The sequence below is a fragment of the Mustela erminea genome, chromosome 17 (assembly GCF_009829155.1).
Source record: "Mustela erminea isolate mMusErm1 chromosome 17, mMusErm1.Pri, whole genome shotgun sequence".
Classification (NCBI taxonomy): Eukaryota; Metazoa; Chordata; class Mammalia; order Carnivora; family Mustelidae; genus Mustela; species Mustela erminea.
Window position 1 is genome coordinate 9982631 of NC_045630.1, and position 26239 is coordinate 10008869.

A 26239-nucleotide genomic window follows, 5' to 3' on the forward strand; every position below is an offset into this window, starting at 1 on the left:
CTGGGTAGGCGGTATGGTGGGAACTCTGCACTGTCTTTGCAACTTTTCTTTTTCTTTCTTTTTTTTTTTATAACTTTTCTAAATCTAAATCTGAATCTAAAACTATTCTAAAATAAAATGGTTATTTTTTTTTAAAGATTTTATTTATTTATTTGACAGACAGAGATCACAGGTAGGCAGAGAGGTAGGCAGAGAGAGAGGAGGAAGCAGGCTCCTGGCCAAGCAGGGAGCCCAATGCAGGGCTCAATCACAGGACCTGGGTTCATGACCTGAGCCGAAGGCAGAGGCTTTTACCCACTGAGCCACCCAGGCGCCCCTAAAATGGTTATTTTTTTTTAAGATTTTATTTATGAGACAGAGAGAAAGCACAAGTCAGGCAGGGAGGCAGAGCGAGAGGGAGAAGCAGACTCCCCACTGAGCAGGACACCCCACTCCACTGGATCCCAGGACCCTGGGATCATGAGCTGAATGAAGACAGATGCTTAACCAACTGAGCCACCCAGGCCCCCCAAAAGGTTAAATACTAAGAAACCTTTTATGATATAAAATATCTTCACGTATATATTAAACAGGTTACTACCATGGTAGCAAGAATGGTCATATAGTTTTATTGTTTTTATGCCATTGCCTATCTTTTCATACAGAGGAAGGAATTAGATGTGGCCTCTAGAGGACAGTGTTGGGTCATAGAAAGATTTTCACTATCTGCCTGAGATGAAGATGGATTTACTTATTTTTCTTCTTCCTTTGTAACCACAAGCCTTCTGTTGATTCATTATTCCTCTTTGACTTTCAAAAAAAGTCAGAGAGCATGTATGCCTCCTCAGCTATCCTGATCAGCTGGAGATCTGCTTTCACTTGCTGTTTTTGTGCCGTTCAGGCTCTTCACAAATAGATGGGGCCAGAATGCTTGCCATTTTCACCCCTGCATTCAGAGCACTGGGGGCTCGTGGAAGTCCTGTGGGAGCCCGGGGACCACTACGGGGCACACACGACGTGCTGCGAATTTTCGCATGGTGGAGAGAGTGCTAGAGAGGTGACTTCCCTTTGGAAACACTACAGACCGTTTGTAGATGGATGAAGATGCTCATAAAACACCGGGGGGGGGTTCGGTTTCTCAAGGTCAAGACTGCTTGCTCTGCAGTGATTTGTTGGGGGTGGGGGGGGGTAGAGAAGGAAACAAACCATTCGTCTAGCTTCCGAAACCCATTTCTGGAGTCATCAGCATAGAAACTCTCCATTTTAATTTAAAAATTATCCCTCAACGATGAAATCTGTTACACTGAAAAGAAATTAAATAAAAATAAAAATAAAAATTATCCTTCCAAAGGTCATCTCATGGGATTGACATTTTATTTTTAAGAGGCTCCAGGGGTAGGTAGGTTACAGAGTGTGACTCAAGCACATCAGGGCTGGATGAACATTAATTTGCAGAATCTTGCCTTGTACATAGAGACAGCTGAAACAATGGTTCGAGGATTGATGGGCCCAGAGATTGTGGAGGACCATTCCGTCATTCGATGGATGACAATTTCTCTCCATAGTGGAGTCTGAGGGCTCCCCTTATGCTAGGTGAGAACATCCAATATAAACACTGAAAAAGAGTCATTTGGACAACAGCATGTTCCACTTAGCAGCAACTTACAGATTTCTTATTTTTTTCTCAAAGAATAAATCTGCTAAAAGGTCCACTGTTGAATTGGGATAGATGAGCCTTTTAATAGAAACTTTGAAAGGGAGTGGAAATTTACAGCTCCTTGTAAATAGCCTGACATGAACGTTCAGATCAATAGTGTTTTATTCGGCCACACCATCGAAGCTGAACCAAAGGGCAGGAGTCTCTCCTGCTCATCTAATAGTGCTCAGTAGCAAAATTTCTTTCTCAGGTCTAGTGTTCTCTTATTTAGTGGTAGTATAACAAAGTTCCCTTAACTGTGTAGGCGTTTAGTAACTATCACAGTGATTTGATAGGTATTTTGGTCCTTGAGATATGATTGGTTCTCTAACCTCATCCCCCCCCTTAAAAGATTTTATTTATTTATTTGAGAGAGAGAGAAAGAGCTTGAGAGGGGAGAAGGTCAGAGGGAGAAGCAGACTCCCCGTGGAGCTGGGAGGCCGATGTGGGACTCGATCCCGGGACTCTGGGATCATGACCTGAGCCGAAGGCAGCCGCCCAACCAACTGAGCCACCCGGGTGCCCTCGAACCAGGTCCCTTATCCCATGTTCCTTATCACAGGAGAACGTCACTCCATCCCATTTGTGCAAGTCCGAATCCTTGACCGCTCTCTTTCTCATTCTTGCCCAGAAGAGATGCAGCACCAGGTTCTATTATTGCCTTTTCTTTTTTAAGGTTTATAAGTTTTTTTGAGAGAGAGAGAGAGAGAAAGACAGTATGCGCACATGACCAGGTGGAGGGGCAGGGGAAAGGGAGAGAGAGAGAGAAAATCTCCGACAGACTCCCCATTGAGCGTGGAGCCCCACACAGGGCCCAATCTCATGATGCTGAGATACAGTCTGAGCCGAAGCCAGGAGTCAGATGCTTAACTCTAAGCTATCCAGGCACCCTTGGGTCCGATTGCTTTTACTTCCTAAATATTTCTTGAAACCGTCCGCTTCTCCCTCATGGCCACCGCTCTAATCCAGGCTCCCTCACAGCTGCCGAGCCCACTGCAGAAGCCACCTCACCCACAAACCGTGTGATCTTTTACACACACACCTACCAGACCTTCAGGGATCTCCTGATGTTCTTAGGATAACAGCCAAAGTCACTTTCGTGGACCAAAAGACACTGCAAGGTCTTGGTTTCTTTCTCTCCTTCCAGCCTCATCTGGAAACAGTCTCCTCCTGGCTCGCTATGCACACCCTCTCCCCAGGCTTCTGGCCTCCAAGGGCACTCAGGTTCCTCTACCTGGGTTCTTGTCCCTACTGGCTTCTACGCACATTTTGTAAATCAGCTCCAGTGCCTTTCCTGATCTGGCCTAGAACTTTCCTTCGCTCTACACTCTGATAGACCCATGTGCTGTCACTTCACTGTGTTTATAATTAGACTCTCAGCTCTGTTGTTTTTTGGTTTATCTGTGTCTCTACTACCAAATAAAAACTGAGCAGAGATCAGGCCCCAAAATGTTCATTATCAAATCCCTAGCACTTGGCTTAGGGAAATGGTGTTGCTCAATACACTTGAAGTTATCAGTGGCTATTTTTTACTGAGTGTTTAGGTAGAGGAAGAAGAACCCACCGGATACATTCGATATGAGAAGTTTCTTCCAGTGATGACCGAAGTACTGCTGGAAAGAAGGTAAGAAAGTACATGTAATTGTCAAGGTGAAGCAGTGATGAGAATTATGTTAATTTCAAAACACTTGGCTTTTTCACTCTGTGTATTACACTCAGCCAAATATTTATCCTGGGATCGCTTCCCTCTGACTTTTCGCTATACTTCTGAACTGCCAGGTGAAGTGTGCTTAGAAATATCAACCACGGGGCGTCTGGGTGGCTCAGTGGGTAAAAGCCTCTGCCTTCGGCTCAGGTCATGATCCCAGCGTCCTGGGATCGAGCCCCGATCAGGCTCTCTGCTCAGTGGGGAGCCTGTTTCCTCCTCTCTCTCTCTCTCTGCCTGCCTCTCTCTCTGTCAAATAAATAGATAAAAATCTTAAAAAAAAAATCAACCATGTTTGTATTAATCTCATAAACAAAGTGTGATCACAGAGTAAAAAGGCCACACAAGGCACAAATCAACAACGTATTTATTATCTTCTATTGTGAGCTCTCAGTGAGAATTCACCCTAATTCTTTTTCTAAGGAACGTGTAGTGTTAGTTTACCACAGTTGGTTTATTATAGAAACTTCGTTTCCAAATATTTTCATAATGATGAGAAAGGCTAACAGATATCTTCATGTAGGCCAGTGAATTTGAACTCAGTATCTTCTGTGGGTGTGGAGTGCTTTCAACTTCCAGAAATTTCTTTAACTTCTAGAAATCCAAACATGTTTCAATGAGGGAAGTATTATTATCCTTGCATATCAGTAGGCTTTATTTCATTTTATGTGATCATTTATTGTGTAGAGACTGAGCTAAATACTGTGGTGTTTCTCCTTCTACCGCATGATTAGATACAGACCAATTCCAGAAGATACCCTTCTTCGAGCGTTTGAGGTGTGTAAGCTCCAGATTTTACATATATTTATATGAAAAATTCATCCTGTAGAACTTATTCACCAAGCAAAAAATAGAATATCTACCCTTCTTTTCTTTTAGGTGTTAGATCCATCTAAACGTGGATTTCTGACTAGGGAAGAACTGATCAAGTATATGACTGAAGAAGGTACGAGGCATTTATTATGCATTTTATAACTGTGACTTATTTAAGTGATTAATAATTTAACAACAATTATGGAAAAACTCTAGGAACACCTTTAAATCAATCATTCAGTTTCAAAGAGTTATTTATGGTTCCTATTATTTTGGTATTGGAGTGGTTTCTGTTTTGCGGGGTAAGTGGACAAAGGGTAGGTTAAAGAAAGATTGATTTTTGCCTTATAGGATTTTACAACATATAAAGATTCTGCTGTAAATTGAAGTCACTCCATTCATTTAGAGTATTTTTCAGAATAAAAGCTATGCCACTTGGAAAACATGAGCTGTCAATCAGTAGAAATCAATGCCTATTACTAGATTGAAGATTTGAATTGGATTATATAAAAATTCCTTTTTGAAGAGCTTTTCAGCTGATGAACTTACAGATAATACAGCCTCCATTGAATGGAATCCACACAAAAACTTACAGCTTTTTCTGCTGGTGGAACTCTGTATTTGCTTTGACCTTGACCTATAGACGCACACACGGAGCCGTCGTATTGGCTCAGCTCTCTGGGCCGCCATGTTTCCTGGAGGCGCTCGCTCTCTGCTTCGGCTGATGTGTTTGTTTTCTCTGAATGTCAGTGGCCTACTGGGCATTCTCTTGAAACCGTGCCCCTCTTGGTCACCTCCCCAGTCTCCATCCTCTGTTCAGTTCACTGGTTTCCAGATCGAGCCCAGTGTGATTCAGAGTCGCGATCGCTTGAGGCGGAATCAAGAGTGCAGCTAATTGTGAGGAAGGGAGACAAACACCGCGTCCACCTGCGTCGCTGGCTGACCACGTTGGCCTCACCCACCGCGATGTGGGGCTACGGACAACGAGGGCAAGAGTGACATGGCTGTCACAGCCGCCACCAAGCTCTGGGACGCTGTAACAAATGTCTTAGGGGTTCACTTTGATGGGAAGGGAATGGCTTTCAAAGCGTCAGCCTCTTAATCCTACAGATTAATTAAGGGGAGTGAATCCTGGATTATATGAGACAATGTGAATTTAGTCGAAATGGCCAGAAAGAGTTCATTGTCATTAATAGGGTGACCTGCCGTGTGGAGGTGGGGGGCACTAAGGGCAGTGGGAGGGACTCAAAGCTCCATTTCTCCAGGATATTAGACTGGGGGAATCAAAGGTGACGGGAGACAATTCACAGCACAAGACAGTGGGTTCTCGGGACGGTAGGCTTCATGTGGGTGAGTTACTGGGAGCAGGGCTGAAGTCTTACACGTTCCAGCGCCCGTCCAGTCTGTCTCAGCAAGTCTGTGTTGAATGAATGAATGAATGAATGAATGAGCAGATGAACGAAGAATGTGTGAAGGGGTCGATGGAGAGAGACGCCCTTGATCACACGGTGTGAACAGTAGCGGGGAGCCGGGGTGAGTGTGATACTGTGATATCCTGGAGTCTGTGAGGGGAGAGGACCCAGAGGTCTCGCTGGCAGCCAGCAAGAGACAAATCTGGGGACGTGTGTGGACGGGCCCATTGAAGCCTGGGCCCGGGGGGCTGGAAGTCTCCATGTGGGCACCGCAGACGCCTTGTAGGGTGCTGGGCCCATGGGCCTCATGGTGCAGGAGGGGGTGTTGGACAGAAAGAAGTGATAGCCACAGCAGGACCGTGTGCAGCAGGACCCGTGGGTCTCGGTGAGTCACGGAGTGCGGACACAGAGGTGGGCACTGGGGCCAGAGTGACGGGTCTTTGACCTTGGTGATGGGATCGAGGTGATGATGCTGACTGACAGAGAAATCCGGAGTGGGCTGCCGTGGATACAGCGTGGCTGTTCACCATCTCCACACATTCTTAGGTTGGGATGATGCCTTCTGAATGCCCAGGATGTCACGTGACGAAGGTGGCAAATCACATGGACTCAGATTCCTACAAGTTGTCCAGGCGTGTGTATGGTGTCAGACAGTATTTAGGAACAGGGAAGATCTCAAAAAAAAAATTTTTTTTTTAAACAAACCCACATTGCCACCCACGTGCCATGCAGCGTTCTAAGTGATCTTTCAATAATAACATTTATCGTGCTCATAACGACCACATTCAGTAGGCACTGTTATTATCACTTCATTGTACAGACAGGAGAACTGAGGCTCAGAGAGTCGAAGTGACTCGCCCAGCTTTTGAACCCAGGCAGTCCACCTCCCAGGACTGTGCTCTTAATCATTAAGCTAGTCTCCTTCCAACCTTAATCAAATACTGCGTATCTCCTTCCTTGCCCAAGGAAGTGGCGTGGCTGCCTTCTGGATTTTACTGTGAGCAAGGCCTTGTTCTGAGCAGTCGAGTGTGGTCCCTGAGTTCATGGACCTTGAGCTGGACGGCGGCATCCAGATCCCAGCTCTGCCTCTCCCTGGCAGCGGAGGAAGCAGCCTCGCATCTGTGTGCTGGTGTCCTCTGCTCCTTCTTTTTCTTTTTAAGATTTATTTATTTATTTGAGAGAGAGAGCAGCAGCGGGGGCGGGGGAGCAGGGGGAGAGAGAGAAGCAGACTCTCCACTGAGCAGGGAGACCAATGCGGGTCTTCTGTGGGACTCGATCTCACGACCCCGAGATCTTGACCTGAGCTGAAATGAGGAGTCGGATGCTTAACAGACTGAGCCTCCCAGGTGCCCCTGGTGTCCTCTTCTGTAAGTGGGGTAGCAGTTCTTACTTCTAATGAGGTGGCTGGGCTGTTAACTTAGTGAACGTATCTGAAGCACACACGGGTCAGTATCTGGAACACAGCCGTTCTCGAGAAATGCTTGTTACTAACATACTTTGAAGGACTTCCGTGGTGCCCATCAGAATTCACTGGCAGTGGATTTAGCCGGGTATAAGAGAGATTCAGAATCGTCTCCGTAGGCTCTGCAGGCATTCTTCTCTTAGGATGTAAGGACGGTTTCAAGGACTCGACACACTCCCCTTGTTTGATCATCTGTCATCGTTGTCATCACGATCCCATGTGAATAACTGCTGTGGTACGAGCTGACTTCCAGCCTAGAAAGGATTGTTCATGGGGCCGGTGGCAAGCTCAGAAGGTGAGCGATCCACAGACCTTGGTAACTCACCTGCTCAGAGAAGACTCTTTGGGGGGAAAGTGGCGATTTGGATGTTTCTGTATTTTTACTTAATATCAGGACAAAATTCTTTTTTATGTGCTTGGTGACATTTCCAACGTTCTTTCGGAGTTTGCTTCTCATCTTGGTGAAACCGATGTCCAAGATGATCCTCCGCTGCTCTCTGAATCCGGCGAAAGCCACAGATTTTCTGTGCCGCTTCTGGTTCCGTTTGACGGCAACACTGGGCCAAAGCTGTGACAAAGAGGGCCCTCTAGACAGGGCGGAAAAATGGCATCTGTCCCTGGGCTCAGCAGGTGTCATGAAGCGGCCCGACCTGGTTAGGGGATATTCGGAGATACGGTGGTTGCTGTTCGAGCCTCCGCCCTTCAGCAATTTTGCATCGAGACCGGTCGGTCCCATCCTCACACCCTTGCGAACATAATGATAAGACGCCCTAGAAAACTGGGACTTCGGTGAATTCTTAGGCAATCCCAATAATTTAAATCCCTTAATTTAAAGAAACAGCCTTGTTCAGGATGTCTTAATGTTCTCCTGCTGGGTTGGCTCAACTGATCGATTTCATAGGTTGCTTGAGCTACGACATCCACAAGGTAAACAAGTCCCAAATCTGCCAGGGGCACAGCAGCCCGCTCTTGGGATCTCCGGACTGGGTTGACACGCTGACCCCAGGGCCCGGGGAGGGGAGCCAGCAGCCCAGCGGGGACCTGGGCAGCTCCAGGGCAATGAAGTTGGCTGAGAGAAGGAGAAAGAAAATGAGCAGAAGATTGTCAGTGATGGAAACGCTCTTCTTGTCCTTCCCAGGTGAGCCTTTTTCTCAGGAAGAAATGGAAGAAATGCTGTCTGCTGCCATTGACCCAGAATCGAATTCCATTCATTACAAGGACTACATAGCCATGATGGTGGTGGACGAGAGCTAGGCACCCTGGAGACTCATCGAAAGGACGGCTGTAGAGATGGCCTGTCCTCGTTAATTTCACATCTTATAATTAATGCCTAGTGACAACTACTTTGCAATACTTTAGATTGTAAAGATGAACACAAATTTATTTGGTGTGTCTAGCTTTATGGAATGACCAATGGCTAATTATTTTAAAGCTTATTCTTAAAAACATTTTAACATTATCTGTGGATTGTTGTGGATTGTCTACAATAAAACCCCAGTGACCTTCAAATCCATTATGCTGACAAAATGAAGAACGACCAGAATGACCCCAGGTTGGGCATAGAAGGATCTTGGGAGGGGGCAGAGTGAGCACAAAGTGAGGGCCAGTATCAGCGTGCTGAAACAAGCAACAAACAACGAGCCTTCAGCATCGGGATGGGAGGGGGTTGTTGAAAGGAATATTAATAGTTAACCCCTTACAAGTGACGTTTACAAATCTCATCTGAAATGTTAGTAACTTAGTGTGACAATGTAAGTGTGCTGATTCAGTGTGTTCCATTTGCAGAGCAGGTAACGGAGTTGAGGTCATGGACTCTAGAGACAAGAAGACTGAATGGAAATTGACAACATAAGGGAGTGGCCGCAGTCTTCTGGTCTTTCAAATTCTTAGCTATTCTCATTGAATTTAAATTGAAAAATAAACAACAAAAAAAGAATTCTTAGCTGTTCAGAATAATTGCCGTGAGAATATTGTTCTGAATACTGAATAAGAATATTGAGAAATTGTGTGGTACGCATGAGCGACAGCATGGGAAAAGCAGAATGAAGTCTGAGCACAAGGAATCCCAACGGAGAAAGATCCAGGGACTCAAAGGCAGAGGGGGAAATAAGGTGAAGGAAAATGAATAATCTCCCATAACCTGTGTATTCTGTCGTGCGTACACGGCGACCCCTATTTGAAGGTGCTTCCTCCCCAGCATTTGATGTTGCTTATGATGCTTCCTTCTAGGCGTGCAGGACGGGGGCTGCTACTGGAGAGGTAATTTGTCACTGTTTGTTCCTTGGTTCATGAAACACTTCCTGAGTATTATCAGGTCCTGTGTTAGGAACTGGCGCTGCGAGGGGGCTCTAACTCCTTGAGGCCACAGTTCAGCGAGGGAGATCTGCAAGTCAGTCAGCAACCCCATTTCAGGCTAGGGCACATTCAGGGTGCTGTGGAAGTGCAAAAGAGGGGCAGCTCCCTCGGCCTGGGGGGGTGGGTTTCGGGCGAGAAAACCGTCTATTGAGCAGAAAGGACCTCCCAGATCAGGCGACACTGACCAAGGCGAGTAGTTGGTGATGGGACCCAGGGGGTTTCCACGGGGGAGCAGCAAGTACAGACACCCGGGGGTGTCATGAAACAGGGAGCACTCTGGGAACGGAAGGTAATGTGGATGTGGGGAACACAATGAGAGATGAAACCGGGGGGTACACAGGAGCTGTACCATTGAGGATATCGGGTTGGCCATACAGTTGGGTTTTCTTGTTGGAATCTGGACTTTTTCTAAAGATCACAGAGAAAGATCCTTTGTAAATCATGTGGAAAATGATCTCGAAGAGTCGAGACCAGAAGCAGGGAGACCAGGTGGTAAGGGAGATGGTTGGTGGAAGGGGGGTAGGTTGGGAAGAGTCCAGCGGGTGGCCAGGGGGGTGGACGGTAGAGCCATTTATTTAGCGAAGAAATCAAGAAGCAGGTCAGGGTCGGTGGGCAAAATGGGGAGTTTGGTGGTGGACATCCTGGGATCAGGGAGCCAGTGAGGTACCCAGGGGAGACAGCTGATCAGTTGGAGCAGTAGGAGGAGGATCTGGGAGGAGAGATGGATTGTGGAGGTTCCAACATGTAAGTAGTAGTTAAGGGGAAAAGAAGAGTGTCAACAGGCCGGGGGACATCAGCAGTTAAGGACGGGCAGGGGAGGAGGAGCCCACGAGGGGCAAGGAGGAGAGGACCCCAAGGAGAAGACCGGGGCCGTAGATAGGGCAGGTGAGTTGAAGACGGAAGATGTCCACCAGCTGGGGCAACCGAGCTCACTGGTGGCTTCTGAGGAGCCAGTTTGGTGAGTGAGGGCCAGAAAGCTGCGGGACCGTGCTGGAGAGAGCTGGCAAGGCGGAGGGGCTATTTGCAGGAGAGTGGACACCCGCGGGTGTTTGTGCTCTTCCTGGAGGAAGCAGGAGGGGCCGGATTGCAGAGCAAGGAAAGGGTTGCCTTGGGACGGCTTGGAGCGCCGAACCAGCTTGGACAGCTCCTTCCCAGTGGCCTCTCTCATGTTTGCACGAGGAAGAAGGTGGTGGGTTCCAGAGCAGGAGATGAGCAAACCGTGTAAGGATTTTCAGGGACTCCCGGAGGTTTGTGTCCAATAACCCAGGCTCAAGAGCAAACACGGCGGGTTGCTGTGTCGGCTCAGGGTTCGGGTTTTGTCAGCTGGGATGGAAGGAACCGGAGGTCAAGGCACTTGGGTCCAGCAGCACGTGGGGGTAGTGATGGCCTTTGGAGCCCGCGTGCTAGGGTCAGAGGCAGAGAGGAGAGCTATCAGACTGAAGGACAGGGGTCTGGGGACCTCCACTACAGCGACCAGTATAGCCGGAAGGGAGGCAGTGACGGGCTCCCTTGCCATTCCCGGGTAATATCCCAGGCTGCTGGAAGTTTGACTTCACCCTGTCCTTAGGGTCATTCCATTTACAAATAGCAAACATGGATGCGGGCAAGGAATCATCACTTATGGGAGGTATAGCGATGGGACCCAAGATGAAACCCAAGTGCAGGGTTGGCTTAGCCACATGTGCGAGAGTCACTTCCCAGACGGGGGTCTGAGCCCCATGCCTCTAGGTCAGGGCAGAGCAGTGTGGGGAGGGGGCGTGGTGACCCCTCCCTAAGAACACTCGACCCCTCGGGGACACACTGCAGCCACTGAGGTTGGTGGCAGGGACATGACAGGTCCTTGAAGGCGGCGCCTCCAAGGGCTCCTCGTTGGGCAGCATGGACCAGCCCCAGCATGCTGCAGTGACGCGTGTGCTGGTGCCCAGGGCGGAGACCCAGGTGTGGACTTGTTTAGACACACAGGTGGCTCCAGGTTCTCTTCTAGAAGCCTGTTGCCCTGCATGACCCTGGCGCCCGAGAAGCACAGTTTGGTGAGTTAACCCTGACATCTTCATCATCTTTCTGAGGACTGGTGCTCCCTTAGAAGGAGGATCAGGTAGTCCCTTCTAGAATTCTCCTGAAAGTTCTGACTGATGTCCAGCTGCATAGCCTATCTCAAGGAAATTCTGGTAGTCATAAGAGTTAGCTCTTTGGAATCTAATTCATTTATCTTTAGCAGAAATTTGTGTTTTTTTTTTAAGGCCCCCAAAAAGGAGCAACACAGACGTCCCACAGAAATCTGGTTTTATCCCCCAGTTCCAGAATAAATGTGGGAGTCACAAAGGGAACATTTGTCTTTCTACTCAAACCATTTCGGTTCATATTTTACCTCTCTCTCCACTTAGCCTCAGCCTCTGACTTCAACCACAAGAGCATTTTCCTGGCAAGAGGGGTGCTTGGTCTCTCGGGCAGGGTCTGCTTTTCCTTGTGACCCTGGCTTCTGGAGCTCCTGCCCCACCCCCCAGCTCTGCAGGGCTTTGCCCTGTGTTGCCCGTGACTCACTCTGGTCAGGTGCCCCCTCCTGTGCACCCCACCTGGAAAACAGAGCCCACCTCAGCTTCTCCTGCCTTCCCAAGTGTCCAAGTGCCAGATGCTAAGAGGCAAAGAGAACGTCCAACACAGTTGGCTGGCTCGGGATTTCCACTGGCGGGATTATTTTCTGTGGCATGCGATGCATCGAGATCTTTCTCTCTTCCTTCCAACTTTCCCTTCTTCACCTTTTCTAGTTGTTTTTGGATGAGAGAGCACTTTTTCCTACAGCCACTTCCCTGTAAAGGGTCAGTGTCACTATGTTGCCTCTTCTGGGCACTTTAAAGAAGCCAAGAGCCCCCTGGTCACATACCCCCCAACCTCATGCCGGACGGGGCGGCCATGTGTGTCTGCAAGTTGGGTCAGCAATCTCCTGCATCAGAACACCTGGGAGAGGTATATATTAGAAATCCGGGGGGGGCGCCTGGGTGACTCAGTTGGTTGAACAACTGCCTTCGGCTCAGGTCATGATCTTGGACTTCCGAGATCGAGTCCCGCATTGGACTCCCAGCTCCTTGGGGAGTCGGCTTCTCCCTCTGACCTTCTCCACTCTCATGCTCTCTCTCACTCATTCTCTCTCAAATAAATAAATAAAATCTTAAAAAAAAAAAATCCGGGCTCCTGGGTCCCATCAGGGCCCCAGACCAAATCTCTGGGACAGTATTAGATTGCGCAGTCAAGTGTGGGGTTTGGAGCTGGGCTTTGCCACAGACTGACAAGGCAGTGGGTGCAGACATTTAATACTATTGGGTCTCTGTGTCTCAATTTATGAAGTGGGAAGAAGACCAACCTTGTAGGACTGGTAGGAAAATCAAATGGATAAGGAAGGTGAAAATTCTTTAAAGGGTATAAGGCATGGCACAAATTTTATTTATAGGAAACCAGCCTGGGTAGGGCGGAATTAGTGAAGGAGGAAGAGGAGAGAGGGGAAGGAAGCGGGGAGGAGAGGACGAAGTAGTCCTCTGCCTGGCTGGGCAAGTAGGTAATCATGTATTTAATCTACGGGCCGAGGGTAGAGAGCCACCTCAGTCACTGCTGGTAGAGATAACAGGAGATTTGCTATCCTGGTGCTGCTAATTATAAGCTCTTAAGTTAACTACTAGATTGTGAAATTAGGGGGTTTTAGGCAGCACTTGGTCTTTCTTTTTCTGAAAACTGCAGTAAAAAAACCCCAACAGTATAAAATGAACCATCTTAATCATTGTCAAGCGTACAGTTCAGTAGTGCTGAGTGTATGTACGTTCTTGTGAAACAGATCTCCAGAACCTTTTCGTCTTGTAAATCAGAAATTTTATACCCGTTAGACAACACCCCTTTCCCCCCTGCCACTAGCAAATACCATTCTGCTTTGTTTCTGTGCGTTTGATGACTATGAGTTAGATACCGCTTGTAAGTTGAATCACACAGTATTTGTCTCTTTGTGACGGGCTGATTTCACTCCGCATCCTGTCCTCAAGGTTCATGCATGTTGGAGCAGGTGTCGGGATCTCCTGCCTTTTAAAGGCAGGCTGAGACTTCGTCACACATGCATACCATGTTTTGCTCCTCCATCCGTTTACCGGTGGGCATCCAAAGTGCTTTCACCTCGTGGGGCACCGGCATGGCTCTGTCGGTTGGCGTCTGACTCTTGGTTTTGGTGCAGGTCATGATCTCAGGGTCATGATCTCAGGCCCCATGTGGAGCCCCAGATCTGTCCCCCTGGTCAGCAGGGAGTCTGTTTGAAGATCCTCCGTCTGCCCCTCCCCCCACTAGTGTGCTCACACTTTCTCTCTCTATAAATAAATAAAAACTCTTAAAAAGTGGTACTAGTAAATGTATGGGTCCTGTCTGAAGGAGGCGGTGCGGGGTTAGGCACCACATTGGAATTGCTTTCACTTCCTGGCTCTGGTGAGGAAAACCACCATGAACATGAGTGTATCTCTCTCTCTCAGACCCTGTTTTCGATTATCTTGGATAAATACCCAGAAGTGGGATTGCTGGATCTTTCTTCTTTTTTTAAAAATTCTCTAGCAGCCATAGTGCTTTTAAAGTGGCATAAATTATTCACCTTGCCCCCTGGAGAAAACTCCCCTTCATTTGAGGAAGCAGTGTTTTATTTTGATCAAAAAAATTCATGGGGCACCTGAGTGGTTCAGTCGGTTAAGCCTCTGCCTTCGGCTCAGGTCATAATCTCAGGGTTCTGGGATCAAGCCCCGCTTTGGGTTCCTACTCAGCGGGAAGCCTGCATCTCTCTCTGTCTCTCAAATAAATAAAATCTTATTTAAAAAACCCCCAAATTAGGGTTTTTCTGATCTGAATAATTAGTTTTTATTCTTTTTTTTTTAAATTTGATTTATTTGAGAGAGAGCATGACCATAGGGAGGGGCAGAAGGAGAGAGAGAAGCAAACTTTCCCCTGAGGAGGGGAACCAGTGCAGGGCTAGATCCCAGGACCCTGGAATCATGATCTGAGCTGGAGGCAGACGCTTACCTGACTGAGCCACCCGGGCACCCCTGGACACTTAATTTTTAAATATCTTGCCAGCTGTGGTGGCTCTACTCAGAGCCCAAGGCATGATGTCCAAAGGGGGCAGAGTTTGTTGTTAGTGAGAATGATGGTAAATTGATTTGCCGACTGGTCTTCTTGATGATATACAGTCTTTTTTTAGTCACTTTTCACAAAATCAGATGAGACCTTGTCACTTAGCTGACACAGAGCTCTGCCATTTTCTTGGAACTTGCTTCTGCTAACAACACTCCTGCTATTTTCCATTCCAGGCCACGTTGTGGGAAACTTTCTAAGCCTCCTGTCCGTTTAGGGAGGCTCGTTTTGTTAAAACCAGATAACATTTGTGAATGCTCTGCTTCACTGGGCAGCCATATATTTAGTAAAGGGCGAGAGTGTGTAGGGGCCCGAGCCACCCCATGCTGCCCTTAGGACACCTGCCTGCCTTCCTGACATGTGCCTCCTAACACATGGGCCCAGTGACCGATGCAATGCATGCTGGTCAGATCTGATTCTAATTTTGACAATCTCCAGCGGAAAGGATCTTTTGAGAAAGCAATGTAAAATGTAAAATCCTCTAAAAATCGTTATAGTATTTTTAAAGCAATGCAGAGCTATTAAAAAGAAACTGGAAAATACCAGGAAGCAAAAAAGAAAAGAAAACCGACGACTATGTGTTCTTTTTTTCAAAAAAATTTATTTATATATTTTTTGGGAGGGGAGAGAGAGCGCGCACAAGTCGGGAGAGCAGCAGGCAGAGGAAGAAGCTGGTCTCCGGCAGAGCAAGGAGCCCGATGCGGGACTCGACTCCAGGACCCTGGGTTCATGACCTGAGCCAAAGGCAGAGGCTTAACTGACTGAGCCACCCAGGTGTCCCAAGACTACATAGTACCAAGACTATGTAGCTTTATAGAGCTTCGTCAAAGTATCCCTGTGGAGTCGATTGGTTGGGGTTCTTGACTGTAAGGATGGAAACAAGCCTGCTTAACCGGAGCTAGAGGGGCTTATTCACTGGGAGGCAGAGGTGCTTACAGAGCCCACGGGAGCTGGGGAAGGAGGCTCAGGGCAGACAAGAGCCAAGAGGGCTTTCTGGGGGCAAAGAAGCTAGGGGCAAGACATAGCAACCACCTCCTAACCGGCACAGCCCGTCATAGGGGAGTGACCTCTCACAGGCTCAGGTTAGAGTCCCAGGAGGGAGAGCGGGGTTGGGGGGTGGGAGCTGAGGACTCCCTCCTTCCAGGCATCCACGGAAGGCAGGCGTCATCCCAGAGATCATTCAACCACTGGCTACCCCCGCCCCCACCCAGGGGAGGAGAACTAAACCCAACACAAACTTATGGCAAGGTTCCTCTGATGCGATCTGTACTTCAATACACCCTGAACAATTGTTCTGCGTTCATGTATCTTTACCCAAAATATAACTTTAATCACAGAATAGTATCTAATTGTTGGGATCTGTTGTAATTTATTTAACTAGTTCCTTGTTCCTGGTCATCTAAATAATTTCTAATTTTTCTCTATTATGATACATTGTTATGAACATCTAGGTAGTTAACTCTTAATTATTGGCTTAGAATACAGTCCTGGAAATGGAATGGTTGAGTCATCTTTAAAGAGCTGGGGATATCTGTATTTAGAAGCCTATTGTTAAGAATGTACTTTCAAGCTATTCTAGTGAAACCCTCAGTGATTTGGGGGCTTTTAATAGTGCCAATTTGATAGGCAAAAATAGTATCTATTGATTTTTTCAATGTCTGTATTCCATTGATGACTTGAACTTTCTAAAGGCCCATGACAATGTGTACAGAAGGATTCCGCTGGATTAGCTCCAGGAGGCACCCAATTTGAGCCCTCGCAGACGGTTTCCAGCCAGCCAGAAACAAGAACCGCCCCCATCCTCCGCCCCGGCTGCTGTGAGATGGAGCCCACAAAGCGCATCATTACGCAGAATCCCAATTCAAGGGGCCCCTGGGTGGCTCAGGTCATGATCTTGGGGTCCTAGGATCGAGTCCTGCATCAGGCTCTCTGCTCAGTGGGGAGCCTGCTTGTCCCTCTTTCCCTCTTTTTCTGCCCCTCCCCTGCTCATGCTCTCTCTACCTCAAATAAATAAATGAAAATCTTAAAAAAAAAAAATCCCAATTCTTTGGGATTTCATTCTAAACAGTTACATTTCATTCTAAACAGTTACCACTTGGAGGAGGTCATGAGGAAGAACATCCCACAGTCAGACAGAACAGTTGGCAGTAATGTCCCACTTGTTCAAGCAAAGAAATAGGAGCTGGGGAAATAAACACACCAGTAAGACAGGAAGAGTGATCACCGAAGCCAGAACGAGGGTCTAAGTGGCCCTCTGCTCTACTACCAGCTTCTTGAGATATAATTGTAGTTCCTAACACAATTCATCTGCTCATTCAGTCAACGTTTATTGAATTCCCAGTATGCTCCAGACAGATCTGGACAGAGATGCCACAATGAATGAGACACAGTCCTTGTCCTTGAGAGGTTTCCATCTTATGGACTAGACCTCAAGACAAGCTGTTACACCAGGCAGTAAGTGTTCTGCATTGGAACGAGGGTTTTGGGATTTTTAGAGCAGAAAGCAGCCAGCTCTGTGTGTAGGACTCCCAGAGGGCTTCATAGAAGGAGATGACAGGATGAATCACAAGACGTTTCTGGGCTCCTGTAGGTTTTGCTGCTAGTACTGGGTGGGAGAGAATGTTCTGGAATGAGATGGCTTGAAGATCATGCTAAAATAGCTTTCCAGCTTGGCTTAGGGGAAACAATGGACCTGCTTCTGGGCTTCCACCTGTGCCAGGTGCAGGATAGGTGACCTGGGAGAGGTCATTGGATGGGTCTCTACCTCAGTTGCCCAGCTATAATATAGCAGTCATCATATTTACCTTGTAGAGATCCTCTGAGCATAAAGGGCTTGATATGTATCTGTCACTACAAAGTGCTCAGTCAATATCTGTTGAGTGACCAATAGAAATATGCTCTTTCATAGTAAGTCTTTGAGAATTACATAAGGAGGTTGAGTTCAGGTCCTTGGAGTATTTCTGGGAATCAGGAAGGCTGTTTTCCTAAACTAGTGACCTCAGGAATTTTATGAAAAAAGGCAGACATGTCATTTTAACTTCATTCATTCCATAAACATTTCTTCAGTGATACTCTGTGCTCGAAACTGCTCTAGTGAACAAAATCAAGTCCTTACCCCTTATGGAATTTGGCTTCTAGGCAAGGAGACAACAAGAAGTCAATCAATCTATATGTCACATAGGGATAAACACTGCAGAGAACAAGACAAGGATAAGAGCGTGTTAGGGCACCCTTCCAGTCAGGGCGATATGGGATGTCCTCTCCAAGGAGGTGACACTTGCACAGTGAGTGAAAAAAATGAAGGGACATTGGGGAAGAGAATTCAATACAGAGAGGACAGCAAGTGCCAAGGGTTTGATGGCCTGAAGGAACAGAAAGGAGGCCGCTGAGGCCGAGGTAGACTGGGTAAGAAGAGGGAGGCAGGAGTTAGGGATGGAGAAGAGGCAGAACATCCCAGAACATGAAGGGCTGCATAGTCTGGGAAAGAACTTTGGCTATCTGCTGACAGTGAAGAGAAGCCACCAAATGGTGTGAAACCAGTTCACGGCCTGTCGCATGGGATTTGGCCTCTCAGACAAAGGGGTCCCTGGTAGATCAGGTGAGAAGTGGTTGACCTCAATCCATTTGGGAGGTAGAACCAAAAGGATTTCCTGATGGATTCGATGTGAGCGGAGAAAGAGAAGAATGTCAGGGAAGACAACAGGGATTTGGCCCGAGGGACAAGGTGCCATCCGTCAAGGTTTGAGCTATGGCTGGAAGAGTCAGTGTTTGGTGACTTAAAGCTGTGAGGTTGGGTGGGATCACCTAAGGAGGGTGGCGGGATAGAGAAGAGGAGGGCTCTGAGGTCTAAACCTTGGGGCAATCCAAAAATTGAAGATGGGGAAGAGGAGAAAGACACAGAGGAAACGTAGTGTCGATAAGATCCCGGATCCCGCTGCGTCTCCACCCACCCGTACCACTGAAGGCTTCCGTCTGTGTAGACCCTCACCCAGGTCTTTCTTTTCAATGGGCCATCAGATTCCCTGAAATGATTTGGACTCACCTAGATTGAAAAATACTGCAGGTGTTTTGTGTCCAACTCCACAACAGCTCTAAACTTTTTACTTGCTTGAGAAATCCAAGAATATCCCCTCTTGTCACATCCTTAGTGAGCTATCACAATCCCCCGAATTTCCCAATTTCTTTTAAACACTCAGGATCTTTAACCCTGAATGAAAGAGGTCAAGATTAATCAGGCCCAATTAACACTGTTGGGGGCTTCATTAGAAATTATAAGGGCTAGAGCTTGATGAGCCAAGGTGGTGGCCATTAACAAAAATTGCGTGTCTAAAGATAAGTGCGAAGAGACTTGGGGTTCGTAGTGTTTCAATATCAGGAAGGAATTAACGGGCAACCTGACCCTCAGGCATGGAAGATGCCCGTCACATTCTGGTAGCTTTCTTTTTCTAAATCAAGTCTGACTTTCAGGTGCCTCCTGTCCAGTCATATCACAAAGAGCCCTCAGTTTACCTGTGCCACATAAGAATCTGGGCATTTGTACACTACCTCTAAAACCCACGATATTTACCACAACATGACCATTGTTTCTCCTCACCTAGCACCACCTGAGAGGTCCTATCATCTTCTCTGGTTGCTGTATGGGGAACTCGAATGGCTCTTCTGAAGAAACAAGGGGTAAATTGAGCACCTTCTCTAAACATGGGGCTCTCTCCACACGATGGGTGTTAAGACCACAGTGAAGTGTAGAAGAAACCGATCTATAGAGGAGGGGACATTCCTTCCCCCCTGCACATCTGCCCTCCTCTGCCCTTCCCCCTCCCCAAGCCCAGAGACCCCACCTGCTCTCTCCAGACGGCTGAACCGCTGGCTTGTTTGTGTGAAGGCTTTTGAAAGCAAAGCCTTTTGCCCCTGCCCTATTTGCAAAGGAAGCCCCGGTTCTCCGGGCCTCAAAGCACAGCGTGCCCCCAGGAAGGGGTGGGTGGGGAGGAGAAGAGAAGGAATCACTGTTAATTTTTTTGGTCTCTTTTAACAGCAGTAAGAATAATAAGAATAATAACAAAATAGTAACTCCATAAATTATCCCACCAGGTTGCAATATACATGTTTTTTTGTAAAATTCTTTATTATTGAGAGTTCAGTGAGCAACGTACAGCGAACCCCCACTTCCATCTTCCTGAACAGCTGTCACCTGTCAAGACCAATCCTGACTCCATCTTCAGACATTGTCCTCACACTTGTTATTCTCCTCCGGATCCAAGACATCATCTCACCTCATCCATAATATTTTCAGCATGCATTTTTTACAAGATTTTTTTTTTATTCATTTGAGAGAGAGAGAAAAGAGAAAATGAGCAAGAGCATGAGGAGGGGAGGGGCAGAGGGAGACAGAAAGGCAGACTCTCCACTGAGCAGGGAGCCTGATGCGGGACTCGATCCCAGGACCCCGAGATCATGACTTGACCTGAGCCAAAGGCAGACACTTAACTGACTGAGCCACCCGGGTACCCCATCCACATGCATATTTACAAGATAAAGATTCTTATTAAAAAACATAACCACAATACTCTGATTACCCCTAAAAAATAAAAATTGCTTAATGTTATCAAATACCCAGCCAGGGTTCAAATGATCAATTTTCCCATAAATGTAATGAGACGCTTCGAAAAAAATAACAGTTTGAATTAGAAGTCAACAAAGATTGACTGTATTGTGTTTGGCTGATACGTAAGGTTTCCTTTAACATATAATTTTTTTAAATTTTTTTATAAACATGTATTTTTATCCCCAGGGGTACAGGTCTGTGAATCAGCACTCACCAAAGCACATACCCTCCCCAGTGTCCATAACCCCAGCCCCCTTCTCCCAACCCCCCTCCCCCCAGCAACCCTCAGTTTGTTTTATAAGATTAAGAGTCACTTATGGTTTGTCTCCCTCCCAATCCCATCTTGTTTCATTGATTCTTCTCCTACCCACTTAAGCCCCCATGTTGCATCACCACTTCCTCATATCAGGGAGATCATATGATAGTTGTCTTTCTCTGCTTGACTTATTTCGCTAAGCATGATACGCTCTAGTTCCATCCATGTTGTCGCAAATGGCAAGATTTCATTTCTTTTGATGGCTGCATAGTATTCTATTGTGTATATATACCACATCTTCTTTATCCATTCATCTGTTGATGGACATCTAGGTTCTTTCCATAGTTTGGCTATTGTGGACATTGCTGCTATAAACATTCGGGTGCACGTACCCCTTTGGATCACTACGTTTGTATCTTTAGGGTAAATACCCAGTAGTGCAATTGCTGGGTCTAACATATAATTTTTGTCTCCAACCTTTCTCCCCTATCTGCACCACCCCCAAGTAATTATTGAAGAAACCATGTTTGTCCTGTTGAGTTTCCCAGAGGCTGAATTTGGTTGGCTGCCTCCCCACGGTCTATGCAGTTGAAATGCCTTCCTCTGTCCTCTCTAATCCATAAATTGGCCATTGCATCTAGGCTTGATCAAATTCTGCTTTGAGTTTTTGGGGATATAAGATTACTTTATAGGTGTTGTGTCCTTTCATCAAGAAGTGAGTGACACCAGGGCACCTGGGTGGCTCAGTGGGTTAAGCCTCTGCCTTCGGCTCAGGTCATGATCTCAGGGTCTTGGGATGGAGCCCTGCATCAGGCTCTCTGCTCAGCAGGGAGCCTACTTCTCTCTCTGCCTGCCTCTCTGCCTACTTGTGATCTCTCTGTCAAGTAAATAAATAAAACCTTTAAGAAAAAAAAAAAAAAGAAGTGAGTGACACACCATGTTATCTGGGCATCAGTGCTGTTATTGATGAACGCTAGGTTTATTAATACACGAGATGCTGTCTATGTCTATCCTTCCTCCTTCCTTTCTTAGTCGCAATTCTTGTTTAAAGGAAACTATTTCTCATCTACTATTTGGTTTCCCAGTGGTACAGTCTTACAAGAAAAAGGATAAATGTTAGGAGGGTTAAAAAAAATTTTTTTATTTAACAATTTTGAAATTAATGATTTAGTTTCCTAGCATTCTCTAACAGTGACCAATTTTTGTTTGTTCACGTTTTAGCATTGTCGTAAACTTATGTGTGTCCGTCATAAACTTACATGGGTTTGGTGTGTTTCCCTCCATTGCAGTTCTTCTTACTGATGCTGGCAGTTACCAGTTCTTGCTTGGTGGAAACCTCTTCAGGTTGGCTTCCAAGAGCTTCCTAGGTTTAGAGTATGAGATGTTTTAGGCTGGTGTCATTCAGTATTTAATTTTTAATGATGTGTTGTCGATCCTTGGTGACCTGAAATTGGGGCCAACACTGGACCTTTCCAGATAATGCGCTAATAGGCAGTAAGCAGAGAAAGAGGTTTGGTTGGTCTAGATACCTGCTTTCCACCATGGCTCCACACAGAAGTGCGCAGACACAAACCCACTGGTCACACAGGGATCAGAGAATCTCCAGGAAGGTTTATGAGCAACCTCATGTCTCCTGACTCAAATACAGACCTGGAGCCTGCAGCCAATAAGGGGGCCTCCTATTTAGCTCAAGAGTCTTTGGGGGGGCACTGGAATTTAGAGGGGTGCTTTGATGGAGGGGGTGAGCAGAAAGCCTAACAGGTGGAGAGCAAACGAGTTTATGTTATTCTGGAACTGCCTTTGCAAGACACTGATCACCCGTTTGGGTGATTCAAAAAGGACCTTCTAGTAAGAAATGTCAACACAAAAAGAATTGGATCAAAGGACCCCCATGTATCCATCACTCGCTGTCAGCCAGTCTTGCCCTATCTATTCCACGTCTACCCTCCCCCCTGCTGGATTATCTCCGAACCAATTCCAGACATCACGTCCTTCCTTCTGGAAAGGCTTTGGTACTCTCTCTAGCAGGTAGGGACCCCCTTCCCCTTTTTTCCACACAGCCATGAAGCCATTATTGTAACGAAAAAATTTAGCAATGATTCGTTAATGTTGTCTGATAACATGGTCGTTGCTCAAATGTTCACTGTTGTCTCATAAATGTCTTTTTATTGTCGGTTTATTCCAGTCGGTCCCCAACAAATCCACCACTGCATGTGGCTGATGTGTCTTTCAACCTCTAACAGTCCCCTCCCCTTCTGTTCTTGCTGTTTATTTGTTGAAAAGCCTGGCCACTGGTTTTATAGGATTTTCCACATTTTGGGTTTGTCTGATTGCTTTTTTGTGGTAGTGTTTGATGTGTTTTTCTATTCCCTGTACTTCCTGTCCACCAATGGTTAAATCTAGAGGCTTGATCAAGTTCAAGGTCAGTTTGGTTTAGTTTTTGCTTCTTATGAGTTCATTGGAGGTGGGGTATTTTTATGGCCTTCCCTAGGGAGGCACACGCTGTCGGAATTGTCTCTCTGTCCATCCCTTGCTCGGAAACACCTGCCATCAGATCCAGTGACTAAGAAGTTCCCCATCACCCTTTCCCTAATACTTGCCTAGAAACATTATTTATTAGGAGTTGCAAAATGGTGTTTTTTCAAAATGTTGTTATTCCTTCTGTGTTTATGTGCTGGAATTCTCTGTTAAGGATAATTTTCCTTGGAGGCGTCTGGGTGGCTCAGTCAGTTACATCTGCCTTTGGCTCAGGTCATGATCATGAGGTCCTGAGTTCAAACTCCTCATGGTGGGGGGGGGGGGTCCCTGCTCAGCAGGGGATGCTCTCTTGCTCATGCTCTCTCTCCCTGTGTGTCTTAAATAAATAACTACTTTTTTTAAAAAAAAAGATAATCTTCCTTCCTGGACTGTTTGGCTTCTTTGAAATGAAGTTCGAACAACAAGGCAGTTTGCTCGGTTCATTAATTTTTCAAAAGAAATGTTTCTTGATGTCTTTTAAAAGCCTGCATTTTATTTTTAGAATTGTGTGCATGACAGGTGGGGTTTGAAATTGCCTGTGCCCCTTTTGGGAAGTATGGGCCCCCACTTGTTGGGTGTCCTAGCCAAAGCAGTGCTGGGTACCGTTCTGCTTACCTGATCATTTTCGGGTGATTGACAAGGTTTGCAGTAGGGGTAACTCTGCTATTTTTGTCACAGCGAATCTATCTTTTTTCCTGTGGGTGGAAGTGAGGTGTTTGGACTTGGCTTGATTTAATAAAGCTGTTGAGGATTGACAAGCAGGTTTCAAACATCAGAAGGCTATAAAGAAAAGGATGATTTAGAGTAGTTATTTATGTCAATGTTAATAGCACAGCAAGAGTTCATAACAATCCTGAATGCGATTCTTCCCTAGCTCAACACATAGAAATAACCAACTAACACATATATTTTAGAATATTTTGATATTTAACATATTTAAATGATATATTCAAAGTAATGTATATTTTATAATAAGAAAACCACCCACAGCTCAGATGTGCATCTTTTTGGTTCTGTGTCTTCCATTTTCATTCTGGCCATCTGACAACACACATTGCTTATACCACGCAGTGTGGAGTTGTAAGCCAGAGAAAAACCTAGTAAATTTCTGCAATAATTGGGAGGGACCAGACAGTTGCAAAATTCCTTGAATGTAGGAATCAGGAATTCATATGGCCTAGGACATAGAATTACTTCCAAACAGTTGTAACCTAACTTCAAAGAAAGGTTGCATTTTTTTTTTAAAGATTTTATTTATTTATTTGACAGACAGGTCACAAGTAGGCAGAGAGGCAGGCAGAGAGAGAGAGGGAGAAGCAGGCTCTCCGCTGAGCAGAGAGCCCGACTCGGGACTCCATCCCAGGACCCCGGGATCATGACCTGAGCTGAAGGCAGTGGCTTAACCGACTGAGCCACCCAGGTGCCCCGAAAGGTTGCATTTTTAACCCCCTGATGGAATTGCCTGGGTACATGGCTAACATCAAGGGCTCGGGTCCTAGGAGCAACATAGCAATCGTGGGCATGAATGGGCGGACACCAGCACTGACACTGAGAAAAGGAGAAACCATGGGCCCGAAACGTAGACCTGGGGCCCCATCAGCAGTGGTTAAAAACCGTGCCCGGAGGAGGGGAATCAGGGAGTGGTTCCAGGGACAGAGAGACAGACAGACACACACACACGGAGACACACACACACGGAAACTGTGAGGCCTACAGGGCTCCTTGCAGAGGTCAGCTAAGGTGTTTTATAGGCAGGAAAAATGATGTGTGTGCGTGCAGGTAACAGATGGCTCAGTGCCATGGGGGGGTCACGCCCCGCACCCAGAGAGGCACACCGCACCCCATCACTGACCTCCTGTAATAAAATCGAAATCAAAGGCTGCTCCAGATGTTGGCATCTCTTCTCCAAGTTCCTGCCCCGCCCCTGGGCCTCTGTCTTGTCTGATCGGAGGACCTGGCCTCGTATTGGACAGGCTTGCACGCTCTCAGCAACACCTTGGCAAGGGCAAAACCACTCCTCCAAGCCCCAGGCCCACACATGTCGCTGCCGCCTCCACACTGCCCCCTCCTGGCCCACAGGCCTTAGTTCCTGGCCGGGCCGGGCAGCTTTGCGAGGGCTGGCTCCAGGGCAGGGTCCAGAGTGGCCCTGAGGCCCTGAGTCCAGACACCTGCTGCCAGCAGCATTTCCATCACCCCCACAGCGTCCCCGCCCCCGGCCCCTGCGTGCTCCCTCATCTCAGAGCTGGCCGGCATGGTCACTGTCCTTCTCTCCGAGCCTCCTGCTCCGGCCCCTCCGGCCACCTCCCCACCTGTCTCCCTCCGCCCTTAGTTCTCCTTCCTTTTCTCTTTATCCACCTGTTGATTTCTCTCCAGACCCGATCTCACTCAGGTCTACCCCTCTTTTTAGGGACACCTGCCTTCCCTAGGACTCACGTCCCCCGGGCCTGGTCTCTTCCTGCCCGTCACCGCTGGCCTCTGTCCAGCCCTCCCGCCCTCGGTGTGGGGCTCCTGGCCGGCCTTCTGCCCTCCGCTCCCTCTGCAGCCGCTGACCAGCTCACCGTGTGGCTCCCAGTTGCCAGTTCCAGCCTTAGCCTGTGTGAGTTCACAGCAGCGTCTCACACTTGCTGGATTCAAAGATGCGCACTTTCCAGAACCCCTCGCCTCTCTTGATCCCCACCCTTCAGTGTTCCTGCCCCCAGGATTCTAGCCTTGGCTTTCCTTGAAACAACAACTCCCCTTACCCACTGCCCAACCCCTGGTAGCCACCATTCTCCTATCTGTTTCTATAGGTTTGGCTACTCTAGGACCCTCCTGATATGTGGAATCATACAGAATCAGTATTTTTATGACTGGGGTATTTCACTTAACACAATGTCCCTGGGGGTCATCTATGTTGGAGCGTGTGATGAGATTTCTTCCCTTTATACGGCTGAATAATACTCCATTCTACGCCCAGCCCACACTGTGTCTATCCATTCATCTGTTGATGGACACTTGGTTGCTGCCACCTCTTGGCTCTTGTGGAAAGCGCTGCTTCGAACATGGCTGTGCAAATGTTTCCTCAAGATCCTTTCAGTGCTTTCGGGTGTATACCCAGAAGTGGGGCGACTGGATCGTGTAGTAGTTCTATGCGTAATTTTTTGAGGAACCACCATATTGTTTTCCATAATGGTTACACCATTTTATAATCCCATCAATAATGAGTAGGCATTTCAATTTTTCTATGTTTTTTATAAAACATTTTATTTATTTACTTAGAGCACGTGCAGGGGGAGGGGCAAAGGGAGAGGGAAA

General features: G+C 47.0%; 1 protein-coding gene and 1 long non-coding RNA gene across 2 annotated transcripts in view; one reads left to right on the forward strand and one right to left on the reverse strand.

The window, feature by feature from the left end:
* EFCAB2 (EF-hand calcium binding domain 2) overlaps positions 1-8999 on the forward strand; it is a 109531-nt gene extending 100532 nt beyond the window's left edge. The window contains exons 4-7 of the mRNA XM_032317938.1: positions 3220-3299; positions 4115-4157; positions 4260-4326; positions 8206-8999. Coding sequence (XP_032173829.1) covers positions 3220-3299; positions 4115-4157; positions 4260-4326; positions 8206-8321 — 306 coding nt within the window. The 3' untranslated portion in view covers positions 8322-8999. The remainder of the gene's footprint in view (positions 1-3219; positions 3300-4114; positions 4158-4259; positions 4327-8205) is intronic.
* Positions 20-13464, reverse strand: LOC116576119. Its single transcript, XR_004280055.1, has 3 exons — positions 13394-13464; positions 7094-7100; positions 20-30 (listed from the first exon to the last, which is right to left on the reverse strand). It is a non-coding gene; the product is annotated as an uncharacterized LOC116576119 (long non-coding RNA).
* Positions 13465-26239: the final 12775 nt, after the last annotated feature.